At 51.8% G+C, this 16,790-nt stretch overlaps 1 protein-coding gene across 1 annotated transcript in view; it reads left to right on the top strand.

Annotated features, from left to right (window-relative positions):
- The first annotated feature begins 338 nt into the window (after nt 1-338).
- TUBB3 (tubulin beta 3 class III) overlaps nt 339-16,790 on the top strand; it is a 54,735-nt gene continuing 38,283 nt past the window's right edge. The window contains exon 1 of the mRNA XM_069635561.1: nt 339-630. Coding sequence (XP_069491662.1) covers nt 397-630 — 234 coding nt within the window. The 5' untranslated portion in view covers nt 339-396. The remainder of the gene's footprint in view (nt 631-16,790) is intronic.

The raw sequence follows: 16,790 nt of genomic DNA, 5'->3' as shown, positions 1-16,790 counted from the left end.
TGTTTTTCCTCACAGTTGTTGCGTGTTTAGCTGCGGCCGTTATTTTGTCCGTTTCTAGGACCGGCTGCCATGGCTTCCTTCGTCTGTCTCTCGAAAGGCTCGTGCACAGGACAGTCCATGGTTTCCAGTGGGGACAGGCCCATGTAAGACGCGGCCAGTGGGCGTGTTGCTCCGCGCATGCGGAGAGGCTCGTGCACACAGGCCTGTCGTCCATTGTCCTCTCGGACAAGCTCCTGTGAGAAGAAGCTGCCGCGCAGTCGTCCTTCTTTAGTGTCGATGGCTTTGTGATGCTGAGAAAGGTGCTGTCTGTGACAGGAGACCTGCGGGCCACGCGCAAAGTCAGGCACGCGCACTAAGCGGAGACAACGCCCTGCACGCGCCCGGCTCCCGGTGCTGATGCTGCAGAGATGCGGCAGCCTTTCACGGCAGGCCGCCTCTGATTGGCCGAGAGAGTGCGAGACGTCATGCGCCCTTGCAGACCCAGCCGAGTATATAAGACAATGGGAGGGGAGCAGCCCACCTTCTGCACCGCATAGCACCCAAGACGCACCTACCCCCCACCGCCCAGGCACAATGAGGGAGATCGTGCACATCCAGGCCGGCCAGTGCGGCAACCAGATCGGGGCCAAGGTAAAGCTGCAGGGGTGGAGAATGAGGCGTGCAGTGCTAGGGAGCGAGACATGCGGCGCTATAGGGGCGACTGGCGGGCGTCACATGCAGTGCTAGAGAGAGAGACCTGCGGTGCTGTCGGGGTGAGCCATGCAGTGTTGTAGACTGCATGGCATAGACTGCTAGGGAGAGGCGTGCGGTGCTAGAGGAATGAGACATGCAGCGCTATAGGGGCGAGACGTGCATGCAGTGCTAGAAAGAGACCTGCAGTGCGGTTGGGGTGAGACATGCAGTGCTAGAGAGAGAGAGACATACAGTGCTGTTGGGATCAGACATGCAGTGTTGTAGAGGCCTGGCATAGACTGCTAGGGAGAGAGGCGTGCGGTGCTAGAGGAATGAGACATGCAGCGCTATAGGGGCGACTGGCGAGACGTCACATGCAGTGCTGTCGAGGGGGAGACATGCAGTGCTAGAGAGAGACCTGCAGTGCTGTTGGGGGGGGGGCATGCAGTGTTGTAGAGGCCTGGCATGGACTGCTAGGGAGAGATGCGTGCGGTGCTAGAGGAATGAGACATGCAGCGCTATAGGGGCGACTGGCGAGACGTCACATGCACTGCTAGAGAGAGACCTGCGGTGCTGTTGGGGTGAGACATGCAGTGATAGAGAGAGACGTGCAGTGCTGTTGGGGTGAGACATGCAGTGCTAGAGAGACATACAGTGCTGTTGGGATAAGACATGCAGTGTTGTAGAGGCCTGCAATGGACTGCTAGGGAGAGAGGCGTGCGGTGCTAGAGGAATGAGACATGCAGCGCTATAGGGGCGACTGGCGAGACGTCACATGCAGTGCTGCCGAGGGGGAGAAATGCAGTGCTAGAGAGAGACGTGCAGTGCTGTTGGGGTGAGACATGCAGTGCTGTTGGGATGAGACACGCAGTGCTAGAGAGAGACCTGCAGTGCTGTTGGGATGAGACACGCAGAGTTGTAGAGGCCTGGCATCGACCGCTAGGGAGCTAGGCGTGCGTTGCTAGAGGAATGAGACATGCAGCGCTATAGGGGCGACTGGCGAGACGTCACATGCAGTGCTAGAAAGAGACCTGCAGTGCTGTTGGGTTGAGACATGCAGTGCTGTAGAGGCCAGACATGGACTGCTAGGGAGCGAGACATGCAGTGTAGTAGAGACCTGACGTGCAGTGATATATGGGGAGACATGCAGTGCTCTAGGCTCGAAACATGCAGTGTAGCCGAGGCCTGACATGCAGTGCTATAGGGGATGCACACACGGTGCTGTGGGGGCGAGAAATGCAATGCCAGGGAGTGAGACGTGCAGTGTTGAAGGATCCAGCCATGCAGTGCTCCAGTGCGAGTCATGGGGTGATATAGGGCCGAGACTTGCAGTCCTGTGGAGGCCAGAAATGGCAGTACCGAAGGCGTGGAGCGTGCACTGCTTAAGCGGCGACACTTGCTGCTTACTAATGAGAAATGCGCGGCTTGGGTTTAGACGATGCATGCAAAAAAAAAAAACTACAGGTGTGAGACATGCCAGCCATGTACGTGAAAACGTCAGGTGTGTGTGTGGGGGGGCAGGGGGAGGTTCTGGTACTCATCAATCTCTGGTTTCTTGAAGGCGGCGGTTCTGCGTCTGGCTGGTGACCCCTCTGGGGTGTGGGGGCAGGGATCCCTGTCTATGAAAGGATTTTGAGGTCCAGGGGCTTGGGGTAAATCGCCCCGTTCTGGGCACAGCTGGTGAATCGTGGGGTCCTAGGGTTCATGGTCGCGCGGCTCCTGAGGTGCGTTAAGGATGCAGTGTTCTGGGGGTGGATTGCGGATCCTTGGGGTTCTGGGGCTCATTAAGGATCGCCCGGGGGACACATGGGGTTCCCAAGTCGGTCAGTAAGGCACGCGGGCGGGGGCTGATTTCACATCTCTGTGGTTGAACATTATACGCCATCTCTGGAATTCAGGCTGTGGTCCGGATGCGGAGAACAAGGGGGTCTGTGCTTCTGGGGTGGAGTAAGGTAGAGCGCCGCTGTCACCTGGTGTTCGATGATTCGCGTTGCTGGGGCCCCCCGTGGCGCTCGGTTATGCTAAGGGTCTTGTGCGGTTCAAATACGATGCTGACCTGGGGTATGCGGGGCACGGTGGGGACGGCAGCGGCCGCGCCCCCTTGGCTGCTCCGCTGGGCGTGGCCCTTGCTTTGTCTCGGTGGTGCTCTGTGCATGCCGATTTGAGAAACCCCGTAAGGATTGGGTGCGTCTGCGGCGACGCCCGGCTGCCCACCCCCCCCCCTGCGTGCCCCTCCACTCAAAGCACGGTCCTGTGGGGTTGTGTCTGGCTGCGCTGTGGAGGTTGGCGCTGTACACTTCTCGGTGAGCGGGCCCGCCCCCGGAGGCCGCGGGCTGCTGTGGTGCAGATGCCAGGCGTATGGCAGTGCCTGCTTGTGCAGACATGTCTTTGCCGCCGCAGTGATCTGAGTGGACAGGGCTCCTCCTTACACAGAATCCTCCCTGCTTCTGCCCGAGAGTGACCAATTCAACCGTCCTCCTTGCATGAAAAGCACACTGCCGGGGGACCCCAGCGCCTGGTACCCCAGATGCTGGCGAGTCAATACCCCCTACAAGTCACACCATCGAACCGTCTGTTTCCGCGACCCCACCGTTGTCCAACGATGTGTCCTGTGGCTTGTTACCGCCACCAGGTTCAGCCTGCGTTCTCGTGTACCGTGTCCTTTTCCTAGCGGAGTTCACCCAGAGAACACACTCTTCATGGCTATGCCTCATCTAATGGGTGCCCTCACTACCCACAATGCCGCGCCTTGTCTCCTGGTGCCCTCTATTCACCCACTGACCACCCATCGCCTCATGTCCAACATTCAAACGCAGACCACCCTCTACGATTGAGTGGTCTGTCTCCTGCTACCCACCATTCACATATTGGCCGCCCATCCACCGTGCTTTCAATACCTACTGGTGCACAGCATTCCCATAAAGATCACCCATCGCCAATGGCATGGCCCACATCGGTAACCAGTATTCACATACAGACCACCCATCGCCAATGGTATGACCCACATCGGTAACCGCTATTCACATACAGACCACCCATCGCCAACCGCTATTCACATACAGACCACTCATCGCCACTGGTATGACCCACATCGGTAACCGCTATTCACATGCAGACCATCCATCGCCAATGGTATGACCCACATCGGTAACCGCTATTCACGTGCAGAACACCCATCGCCAATGGCATGGCCCACATTGGCAACCGCTATTCACGTGGAAACCACTCATCGCCAATGGTATGGCCCACATCGGTAACCGCTATTCACATACAGACCACCCATCGCCAATGGTATGACCCACATCGGTAACCGCTATTCACATACAGGCCACTCATCGCCACTGGTATGACCCACATCGGTAACCGCTATTCACATGCAGACCACCCATCGCCAATGGTATGACCCACATCGGTAACCGCTATTCACATACAGACCACTCATCGCCACTGGTATGACCCACATCGGTAACCGCTATTCACATGCAGACCACCCATCGCCAATGGTATGACCCACATCGGTAACCGCTATTCACGTGCAGAACACCCATCGCCAATGCTATGGCTTAACTCTCTATCCACCAGTCCCATACATGCCTGGCATTGCCAGTGGTATGGCCTTACTGTAGTTACCAGTCATGTACAGATCCTCCCACCCCCGATTGCTCTGGCCTATCTCCTGGCATCTGCCATTCACATAGAAACCACCCATCCCAATGCTTTGGCTTGTGCCTGCGCCCACCGTTCACGTACAGACCACCCATCTCCAATGTTAAGACGTATCTCCAATATCCACCAGTCACATACCCTTCCCCAGTGCCATGGTCTATGTGTAGTATCCACCTTTCACACACAGACTAGTGATCTCCAATGCCTTACCACGTCTCTTAGTATCTCCCATTCATATACAGTTCACTCATCTCCAATGCAATGGCCTACATCTAGTATCCACCGGTCACAAACAGACCAACCAACCCCAAGGTTATGGCCTACATCTAACATCCACTGGTAACATAAAGACCACCCAACCCCAATGTTATGGCCTACATCTAGTTTCCACCGGTCACATACAGACCGCCCAACACCAATGTTATGGCCTACATCTAATATCCACCGGTCACATACAGACCACCCAACCCCAATGTTATGGCCTACATCTAACATCCACTGGTAACATAAAGACAACCCAACCCCAATGTTATGGCCTACATCTAGTATCCACCGGTCAAATACAGACCACCCAACAGCAAGGTTATGGCTTACACCTAGTATCCACTGGTCACATAAAGACCACCCAACCCCAATGTTATGGCCTACATCTACTATCCACCGTTCACATACCGCCACCCAACCCCAATGTTATGGCCTACACCTACTATCCACCGGTAACATACAGTCATATACAGATCACCCTACTATCCACTGGTCACATGGAGACTACCCATCCCTAATGTTATGGATATATCTAATATCCACCATAATGCACAGACTAGTGATCCACAGTGATTTATTCACCTTATCTACTGATATCCACCAGTCACTTGCAAACCATCCATCCTCAAGGCTTCGGCCTATATCTAGTATCCACCATTCACACACAGAAAAGAAATCCACAAATCCATGCCATGTCTCCTGTTATCTGCCGTTCACATACTCGTTCCCAATGCTATGGTGTATATCTAGTATCCACCATTCACGAACAGATCACCCATCTCCCTATGTTTTGATACCCACCAATTACATACAGACCACCCAACCCCAATGTTATGCCTACATCTAGTATCCACCATTCACAAACATAATGCCCATCTCCAATGATGTGCCCTATGTCCTGATATCCACCAGTCCCCTGCACGCCACCCATTCCCAGTGATATGACCTAAATCTACGATACACCATTACATGTGCAGACCATAGAGTCAGAATGCCGTGCCTTGCCTTATGCGAACCACCATTCACATAGAGACCACCCATCGACAATGCTATGCCCTTTCTCTCTATCCAGTAGCCATCTATTTACTGACCAGTCCTATACAGGCCACCCACCTACATTGGTGTAGCTTACTTCTAGTATCCACCAGTGCCATGCAGGCCACCCACCTACATTGGTGTAGCTTACTTGTCGTATTCACCAGTATCATAGAGACCACCCACCTGCATTGGTGTAGCTTACTTCTAGTATCCACCAGTCCCGTACAGGCCACCCACCTACATTGGTGTAGCTTACTTCTAGTATCCACCAGTCCCGTACAGGCCACCCACCTGCATTGGTGTAGCTTACTTCTAGTATCCACCAGTCCCGTACAGGCCACCCACCTGCATTGGTGTAGCTTACTTGTAGTATCCACCAGTCCCGTACAGGCCACCCACCTGCATTGGTGTAGCTTACTCCTAGTATCCACCAGTGCCATACAGGCCACCAACCTGCATTGGTGTAGTTTACTTCTAGTATCCACCAGTCCCATACAGGCCACCCACCTGCATTGGTGTAGCTTACTTCTAGTATCCACCAGTCCCATACAGGCCACCCACCTGCATTGGTGTAGCTTATTTCTAGTATCCACCAGTCACATGTAGGCCACACATCCTATTTGTTGTAACCGCCCTCCTGTTGTCCATAATGTAAGTGGCGACCACCTTCTGCCATATTAGGGCTTGTCTGTTGCTGCCACACCCGCCTTCTCCAGTGATCTGCCCTGCCCTGTATTCCTCCTATTGACGTGCAGCCCACCTTCTCTGTTGCTATGGCCTGCCTTCTGGCCCCCACATTCCCTCCAGTAACAGGGCCTTCTCTCATGTCTCGCCATCCACACACAGACCACCTAATGTTGCTCCTTTTGCAAGCATTCTGAAATGCCCTGCCGTTGTTTCGCCCCCCTCTGCCGTGTTCTGCCCCTGCATCTTCTACAATGCCTGGGCCCTGTCGCCTGGCACCCAGCCAAGTCCTGCCTCACGCCCAGGGCCGTGGAGTAGCTGCCCCGCCCCCCCTCCAGGCCCTTGCAAGGAGGGTCTGGGGTGGGCCTAGCAGGATTAAGGCTCTGTCTTGCGCTTTGGCGCAGTGGCAGCGGCGCCACACCCCGAGACTGCAGCAGAGGCCTGAGAACAAAGCCGCGAGTGAGCTCGGCGCCTCCGCGGGGCGGGAACCGTACAGCACAGCCTTAGCCCGGCTGCAGGCGCCCCAGAAGCCAGCGCGGCCCTGCTATGGACACAACATAGCAACAACGCAACAGAAAAGACGACAGAAGCTGGCATCTTCCGGGCACTATCTTTTCACTGGCTGCATCTTGCATCCCCGTCCTTGCCATGTCAGGATTTTATCAATTATTAAAGAAAGGAGGGGCGTTTTCTGAATTGTTGCAAGCTAATCAGAAATGACGCACACCTTTGCAAAGCGGTGCTGGAATATTTTCTGCAGAGTGCAATCCTAGCAGGAATGTTCACAATCATGTTAACTAGATGTTTCAGCGGTCTAGTGGGTAAATCACTCGACTGGGGTCTGGAGGACCGGGGTTCGAAGTCCGGTCTCAGGAAGTAGATCTGTTACATTAATAAGACACACCTACTTCTCTGAGACCCGGGGAACATCTGGCCCAGTGAGCCGCTGGCATTAGTGCTTAGCTTATAGCCCTGTCGGCCTTCCGTCTGTCTCTTAAGGCGTACGTAGCCCCGACATCATCCTTAGCCTCAGTCACTTCTGCCTATTCCTACCTACCCGTCTTGTGACATCAGGGTGTAGTCGCCTATCTCTTGTATACCAACATTTGCCTGTCTACTGTGCCTGTTTCCTCTTGAAATCAGGGCCTTCTCCTGCCGGGTGATTTCTCTAAACTGTCCCTTGTGGCATCAGTTACTTCTCATGTCTGTCTCTTGTGACATTGTGTACCTCTGCCTTCCCAGATCATTGCACTCCCGCCTGTCTCTCCTGACACAGGTGCCTGCTCCCTGCTGTTTCTTCTGAGTTTAGCACCTACTCCTGACCGGCTCCTGGAAAATCTATCCTCCCCTGAGCTGTCTCCTATGACATCATTGTACATTCTTGCCTGTCTCTTGTGCTAGCAATGCTGCCTTCTGGGATCAATCACTACTCCTGCCAGTCTCTTGTAATACGGATTCCTGCTCCATAATGTCTCAGTCAGGGCCCACTTCTGCCTGTCTCTGATGGCACCAGTGGCCATGTCTTGCTTGTCATGTGTTGCTATTCTGGCTCCCCCTCCCTTCTGGGAAATGCCTGATGCGTGGCTGTTGTCTGGACCTCATTGGCCCCGTTGCTGATGAGGGCGGCGAGGGGCATCGCTGGACATTACTCGCCCATACCTTTGTAGCGGCAAGGGACCCTTGGAAGGGCTGCAAGAGGGATCCACTGGTCTGACCAAGGTAGAGAAAATCGCGGGAGGAGAGCAATGGGGCACAATTCTATTCTGCCCATGTGGTCCGGGTACCCCCAATCCCCCACCTGAGGGCTGGGATCATAGCCACTTACCTTGGGGCTTAGTGGCCTGTACCACAGCACACAGGAGAAGGGGGGAGATACAATGCTTAGCCTGCATATTCCCAATGCCCAAAGTGAAAGCCCAAGTTGGCATTTCATTCAGGTCCAATATAGGGCATTGCGGCCTTATATTCTGAGAATTGTTCGCAGTAATAATTAAAATGCATCTCACAGTCTGTCGCACCAAGGGGGTAATTGTGAGTATGGTGGTAACAGTAAACGCATAGTATTTTAAATACTGATAGTTGTTAAAATGCCACCTCGTTGTGAGTTTAGCTCACGTGGGATCTTCACTGCAAGGATTATACTCAAAGTGCTGTACGGGGTCATATGGGTGATTTGCCACGTGCAGCACTTTCTGTGTACCCATCTCGTAGGTTTATTTCAAATACCCCCTGTTTTACTGTTGTCCCCATATTCATAGCAAGGCCCTGGGAGACGGGATGCGGCCAGGGCCCCCTGCCCACACAGGGCCCTTTCAGAGAGCTTCAGTGTCTGCTGCCTTCCAGCTGCAAGATACTGGCTTGGTCCCCGGGTACATCGGGGGTCAGCAATGTGGGGAGGGGGCAGCTAGACCACTGGGTATTTTGATGTTCTTGCTTTTTTAAATAGTCAACTATTCTTCTGGACACACGTCTTTCTCAAATGACCCATATTCCTGGGTTCCCCATTATAAACCCAAATCTACAAGACCCAAAATGCAAAGTGAAAACCAGGACTGGACTAGCATCTCCCTCATGGAATGGGTCATGTCGGCTCGGATGTGTCCGAAGCTGCTCGCTGTGTTCGCTCTCCACTGGATGTCAGCTGCTCCCTTTGTTGCAGACATGAAATTCTGTTCTCGGTGGTAATAAGTGCCCTTTTTCAGAAGGCAATGGGCCTGATTCGTTGGCATGACACCCCGGCGCCATCACTCACACTCGTTCATAGACACATCCAGGGCTCGAATCCTAACTAAAGAAGCATTGGCAATGCCGACAGTTTGTGTTTTTGTGTAGGTATGGAAAAGGCACTTGCCTGGCACAGCTGTAGTGGTATTAACTGGCCATTGAGGGTATAATGTGCAAAACGTTGCGTGTACCTGGGCATCTAATAGTAGCGCCTGGCAAATGCCTAATACTTATACGCATGCCAAAACTGTTGGCTTTGCCAATCCTCGTTTGTAACAGGACATCAGTTGAGGAGACACATCGTGCTTATAAATCAAGTGGCTGAAGGCAGACCTGATTAAGACATTTTTATTACACCAGTAGTGGATTTACAACTCCAATTAAGTCTTTAACTCTCAGAAGTCTGCTTAGAAAAAACACTGGCAAGTACTTTGAGTGCAACGTTTGATGGTAAGGCTTGACTAAAGTGAGCTCAAAGCTTTCCCATGAGGGGGTGTTTTGGACGGGGACAGGGAGGGGCAGGAACTGGGTGGGAATGGTCATAGGGATTAGCATGGGCAGTCAATCGGTGGGCACACAAGCAACGGATAGCTTGGGAGGATAGCTCAGGGGCAACATGCTCGCCTTGGAAGCAAGACGACACAAAGCAACACAGGTTCGATCCCGGATCCACGCTTAGAATCCTCTGGGTATTAAGTGTGTTATAAATAACCAATCACATCAAAACTCCATTCCACCCTCTTTATTAGAAATGTTATTAATGTGCGTGTTTGCTTTATTCCCAAATAGTAGTTCTTAGGTAGTATACAATTCCATGTTTGCTTATTTTCGAAAAAATCTGCAAACTTCTTGTTTTGACATCCCATCAAAGTGGTGTTTCCATATCTTTGTTCTGTTTTCTATTTTAAAGGGAACCCCTTGTCAGACTCCCTTCCGAAGATTGAAGCACGTGTCGGCTGTACTACGCACAAACGTGCTTAAATGAATAACATAGTTAGAAAACCAGGAGGTGGAAATCTCGAATTGTTGTGAATCCCTGAACTGTGTGTGACATTGGCGCAAGTGCATGGGTCGACAATTTGGAACTATACTTTGTTTTGGAGACTTAGAGGTCGAGTCTTGTAGCCGACATGAGCCTTAGCATAGGCAACCACCCCGCTATAAGGATGCACGTATAATTTAAGAATAGCGAACTAAACTGAAGTGTGCTAGAAGCTCTGACTGGCTGTAACCCACGACTTTGGACATAATCAAACAACACCTCCAGGCTGTGTGTCCCTCCTCATATGTCGTCCCTCCCCAGCTGTACTCCAATGCAGTAGTTTCGGCTTATATGCAAGTGACACCTAATAGCCCAGACTAAAAAGTGTGGGGACTGTGACCTAATAGCCCAGACTAAAAAGTGGGGGGACTGTGACGCACGCATTGGGAAGCGACGTCACAGAAGTGAACATAGGAGGCATTTAATGGTGTCTTGCTTCAGACCACATCTGGTGTTGTGGCTAAGCATGTCGCTTCAGTCGCGCGACCCAGGTTCGAGTCCCAGACGCGTAGCTGCAGACTTCAAGTGTGTGTAGAAAAGGGTCGTTTTTTTAAAAATGCCTTAAAAACACATAAGGGCAGCGTCCGCCCTCTCTCCATGCCTGACATCAGGTCTTGTGTCTGACTGTATGTCCTTGGCTCTGGCAGACCTCAGCAGAGTTGTGAGGACCATGAAAGTACCAGATGCTGGCACAAATGCGCTTGTGTTGTTGCGTCACCTAGTGCAACTGGGTCTCGTAAAGCAGGGTTTGTCTCATTGGGGCGGCTTCTTGGCGCTACTTGTGGAAAACATTATCGAGTAGGAAGTGATGGAAGCTCTAAAGATCACTTCGCCTGTTGGTGGGTTGTTACAGTATGACCCAGAAACTGGCATCTACCACTGGGTCTCGGGAGGATTGCTCAGGGGCAACGTGCTCGACTTAGGTTCGGTCCCCGGGTCCGCGCTTAGAAACCTCTGGGTATTACGCACATTTTAAATTGCCAATTATAATTAATAATTTGGCAAGTATTTGTTTGAGGCCCTTCTGAGGTGATGCTACATGAAGAGGCGTCTGACTCTAGGGGCGTTTTTGTGGAGGGGCGCCTGCTACCTTTTTTGTATTTTTGGAAGGAACTTGGGGTTGGTTACCCTAAGTTACCTGGAGGAACCCAGACGTGGACTCCCTGCTCACTGTGCTCAGCGAGGCTCAGCTTCACCTCACTGATGAGGCCCAACAAGGCTGAAACGCGTGTCTGGTGTTGCTGTTGGTACTCTTGTTCAGAGAGGAATTGCCATGGCATTTCGGTGCTGGACTGCCCATGTGGGCGGCACAAAGACTGATATGAAAATGGCCCCTCCTTTGTGGAAAGTCTAATGAGCAAAAAACGATGGCTGCGGACTCTCAAAGTGGGAAAAAAAACCAAAGAAGAGGTTATCATGCCATGTTCTTTCTAGAGAGGGGCGCCTGCCACCTTTTTTTGTATTTTTACAAGGAACTTGGGGTTGGTCACCCTAAGTTACCTGGAGGAACCCAGACGTGGACTCCCTGCTCACTGTGCTCAGAGAGGCACAGCTCCACCTCACTGATGAGGCCCAACAAGGCTGAAACGCGTGTTTGGGGTTGCTGTTGGTACTCTGGGGTTGCTGTTGGTGCTCTTGTTCAGAGAGGAATTGCCTAGCATTTCTGTGCTGGACTGCCCCTGGGCGGGACAAAGACTGATATGAAAATGGCCCTTCCTTTGTGGAAAGTCTGATGAGCAAAAACCGATGGCTGCGGACTCTCAAAGTGGGAAAAAAAACAAAGAAGAGGTTATCATGCCATGTTCTTTCTAGAGAGGGGCGCCTGCCACCTTTTTTTGCGTTTTTGTGGGGGTTGAGGAGGGAATGCAAGGAAGAAGAGGTAACCCCCTTTGTGCTTCAGTTGTTGTCTGCAGGGGTGTGGGATGGGCGTGGCCTCTTATCCGCCATGCTGCAGGGGGGGCATAGATGTATTGTGTCCGTGAAAGCCACACCTTGCCTCTCGCTGCTCAGACGTCATCTGCTTGTCTGCCAATCGGTTTACGGGAAGCTTGGGGGGAGCGGGAGGCGCGATGTGACAGTTGGTAATCACCGCCCCCGGGGTCCGCCACGCTGCAGGTGACTCATGGCGGTAGCGGGGGGGCCAGGGTGACATCATGCGTCTTGGGGGGGGGGCCTCTCCAGCCATTAGGTTCTCCCCTCAGGCGAGTCGCAATCTGCCCCTTAGCCCCCCCCCCCCTCCTCTGCCCAGCTCAGTGCCGCCCCATCCCCCCCATCCGCAAACCTCCAACCCCGAGACAGGCACAGCTTTGTGTGTTTCACAAAGGCACGGTGGGAGGCGGATGGGGGTCAGCGGTATAGAAGGGGCGGGGGAAGGGGGAGTCAGCAACCTGCTGTTGTGTTAAATATCACACCCATTCAATCGAGGCTTCAGTGCGGGCAAACGCACGGGTCGTCGCTCAGAATTAGTGTATACTGGCGCGTGCGTGCGTGCGTGTGTGTGTATTTCCATGTTGGATGAGCAGGACCATTAGTTGATAAGAGCACCTGGTGTTTACTATGACACATCTACGGTCCATATTGTATATGAGTTTTGCATTTTAAAAAGCAAGTTGGCTGATCCTATCTGCCCATCCTGTGTGCTGGTACCTCGGGCAGATGCAGTACAACGGGGGATTAACGATGTCCGAACACACCCACCCTCCTGGGCGATGCTGCACCAACCAGGGACTTCAGGGGGACGAGAAAGTACAGGGGTCTCACAGGGCGGGGCTTAACTACTTGATCGGGAAGCAAAAGGGAGAAATGGTGTCATATTTTTAAGAGTTCAAAGGGAGAGGCGGCGCATTGCTAGCATTCACTTTGCTGCACCCACCTTTCCTTTTGTTTCATAATCTGTGGCACCAACCCCTGCAGGCAGCCCTTTCACCCATCGTCACGAAGGAGCAATGGATCTTGTAAAAAAAAACTTGTTTGGCCTATTGTTAGGTGTCCCTAGCGACACCTATAAACTGAAAGTATTGCATTAGAGCACAGATAATGAATAATGGCGGATGAGGAGGGGCACACAGCTTCTAGGTGTTGTTTGGTTATTGGCCCACCCATTGACTGCCCACGGCCATGCTAGTCCCTATGGCCATTCCCACCCACTTCCTGCCCCTCCCCACCCAAAACACCTCCTCATAGTGCTCTTTGTGCCCGCTTTACTCAAGCTTTACCATCAAACTGTGCGCTCAAACTGCCTTCCAGTGTTTTTTTTCAAAACAGTGTTCTGGAAGTTAATGACTTAATTGTGCCGTAAGCCTGCTACCCGTGTAATAAACATGTCCCGACCAGGTCTGCCTTCAGCCACTCGATGTGCCCTTCACTAAATCCTGTTAAAAACAAGCATTGGGAAAGCCAACAGTTTTGGCTTGTCTATGAGTATTAGGCATTTGCCAGGCACTGCTATTATGTGCCCGGGCACTCGCAACCATTTTGCACCTACTACCATCAATGGCCAGTTTATACCTCTACGGAGGTACCTGGCAAGTGCCTTACCCAAGCCTGCATAACAGCCCAAACTGTTGGCATTGCCAAAGCTTGTTTGGTTTGTTCTGATTGTTTACATACGAATGAAGCAAGGGAATACGTTTGTTGTTTTCGATCAGGATAATACAGAAAGAGAATGAGTTTGTTCATTTATATTTTCAGTGTGCTTGCTTTTATTTAAATGATGAAGGAAGGCGTTGCTCTTGAGAAGACACATTGAATTCATGAATAAAAATCACTTTTTTGTGCAAATACTCCAGTAAGTTTAGGGCCAGTGCATGCTTCATAAGAGAACATGGCTAGTTTACCCCACATCAAATATGTTGTATCTGTGCCCTTTACTCTGTTCAGGAGGTAACACCTCCTCAGTAGCCTCGGCCTTAGCCCCGTATACACGAGAGGCCCGCGCCCGCTCCTCGTCACCCCCGCCCCCGCGTCCCCTTCTCCCCAAAGCCTGTAATTGAAGCACCTGCTGCTGGAGAGGGCGCCCTGGGCTGGCTAATCACCCTGTCTCCAGGGGGCCAGCTGCGCCTGCCTGATTACAGGCTGTGGGCACAGATTGTTTCAGCAACACAATGTTTCCGCTCAGTCCCCGTGGGGGCGGAGCGAGAAATCCCTGCGGCGGAGGGATACGGTGCTGAGAGGGAGCAGAGAAGGAGCTCAAACCAATGCATCCAGGCAGGCAGACTTTGACTGTGGGGAATGGCCGCCAGCTAATTTCCTGCATGTACACACCTACCCTTAATTAGTCTCTAGCTTTACTCTTGTTTGCACAAACACCAGCAAAGTTATGGCAGGTTTAAAAGGCTTGGGGGAAAAGAATCGTCCACCTCAAATGTGAAAGCAGAATGAGCCATTCCCAGCAAGTCACACACATCAGAGCACCACGCCATAACCATCGCTGGAAGGTCACCTCCAGCTCAGAGCTTGATGGGCAGTGCATTCTGGGTATGCAAATTAGTTCAAATGGCAAGCCTTTGCTCCAGGGGAATGTCTTTCTCTATTGCAATTTTGAACCCAAGACACAGAGTTCTCACGATTCAGGCGGCTACTATATGCATATGTTACTCTCATCAGTGTAGTGTTCCTCCAATGTGGCTACTGCCAGAGATTATGAAACAGATTTACATAACTACCAATTGCTCCCTGTCATAAATCGCACATTAGCAGGTAAGATAGCTCAGCAGGTTAAGTACTTGTTGTTGTTATCTGTTTGATCTGCAGATGGCAGTTTGAAATCCCACCAACGTCAGCTCAGCCTCTAATCCTTCTGAGGTCGATAAAGTGAGTACCAATTTCGATTGGTTAATAAATAATATTGTATATAACATGCTTAGGATAAAAGGCTCCATAAATAACTTACTATTCTGTAGTTCCTAGCTTTTTTGCTACCGCATTTTGCCCGCCAGGATTTGTAGCTCTTTACTCACAACAGGAACAGTGCCAGAATCAAGTTCGGAATGGAACACAAAAAAGACCTTGCCACCGAAATAAAAGTGTCTCTCACATTTGCAAGACGCAGTTTCTCCGTTTATTTCAAGCCGGTAACATTGGCCAGAAATACCAGCTACAAAGTCAATTAAGTCATCACGTCTGGCATTGCATACATGGAAACATTATTCATTCCATTCGGGAGACGTCCTCGGTTTAATTTGGCATTCTTGTCCTGGATTTCCCTATTATAAACCCGTTGTGTATCAACGAAATCAAATTAAAATTAAAAAAAATTATAAAGCGAAGACCACAAGTCCCAAAATGCAAGGTTAAAACTAGGCCTGGACTAGTGTCTCCCTAGGAATGGACGTCAGCGTTCCCCTATTCTCTAATAGGCCGGTCCAAGCCTGCGCAGAATGCACACTGCTGTTGGCTGCAAAACCAGGACTGGTTGAAAGAGTCGCCCATGATTACACGTACGGAGGCTCTCTGCAGCTGTGCATTTGTTAGGCCCGAGCTGAAGCGCGGACAGGGGTGTCCTGTGGCTAATGTACCCCCACAGCAGCTCTTAGAATGGGGGTGGCGGCCCAGCTGGTGTATCTGACCCTTCCCTGGGAGGGGTGCAGATTGGTTGGTGCTGGGAGGGAGACGAATACTGCTGCACCTGTAGATGTAACTCTGAGGTGGGGGGCAGAGCAGTATCCAGTACAGAGCAGGACATTTTGGCGCCGCCAGTTCGGCGTGGACGTTTCACCGCAGGAGCTGGTTTGGCGTTTCCTTTTCAGCGCGGCCACTTCGGCACATTTTTAATTAACATTGCACTTTTCACAGTGCACTTTTAATAAAATAAATAAAAAAATATTGAATTAGGCCTGTCGCGAACCCTGCCTGCAAGGCTGGGTGACTGCTCAGACTTATATTAAGCTATGCAAGCGTTCCTAATGGCCCATGTTAATGTAAGTAACTGGTGCAACTGAAACTGTAAAAATCTCCATAGACCAGTGGTTAGCTCTTCGGGCTCGCATCCCTGCAGGCCAGGGACGAGATAGCATCTGTTTTTCTATTTTTTTTAATTAAAAAATCTCGCTTCGGCGCCGAATCATGCTGGTGCCAAAAGATGCCAGCGCCAGACCTGTCGCGCCTACAGGCCGCGCCGAAGAGGGGTTTATACTGCTCCTGTAATGTGAAGGCAGACAAGGCCTTGGGGAGAGGGGGCAGACTTCCCAATCGGCAATTAGACAGATCCGCTCGTCTCGCCAGGCGCTTCCATGTCTTTGTCTGGCCCGGAGCCACGAGGGATTATATCCCCCCTCATTGTAGACACACTTAACACAATGTGCAGTGGGCGCTGGTATCGCTGGTCTCCTTGTCTGCTGGCTTCATCTGCCTTTAACAAACTGCTATTTGTTTTCTGAACCTCAGAAGGAGGGGCGGAGGAGGCAGCCAGCCTTCTTGGGGCTGTAACTCCAGGTTGCCCAGGAATCTCTGCCAAGGAGGCTTAACACACCAAGCTAACTGACAAGGGACAAATCCGTAATGGCCCAACAGGTGTAGCGAGTGTTGTATTCAACTTCCCAGCTGATGCGTCGGCGGGAAGGAAATAAGGCAGGGCTGTGGTCATGAAGGCCCTGCTGCGCAGCGCGCGCTGAATGAAGGACACGGACACCTGTCTGTGCTGTGAAGAGCCCGGAACTGTCCTCGCAGAGTGGGGGCAGGGCTTTTATTCAGGATGCCTTAC

The sequence above is a fragment of the Ambystoma mexicanum genome, chromosome 1q (genome assembly GCF_040938575.1).
Source record: "Ambystoma mexicanum isolate Mex_15411 chromosome 1q, UKY_AmexF1_1, whole genome shotgun sequence".
In the NCBI taxonomy this organism is placed as follows: Eukaryota; Metazoa; Chordata; class Amphibia; order Caudata; family Ambystomatidae; genus Ambystoma; species Ambystoma mexicanum.
Note: the sequence above shows the minus strand (reverse complement) of the source record. Positions and strands in the feature narration are given on the sequence as shown.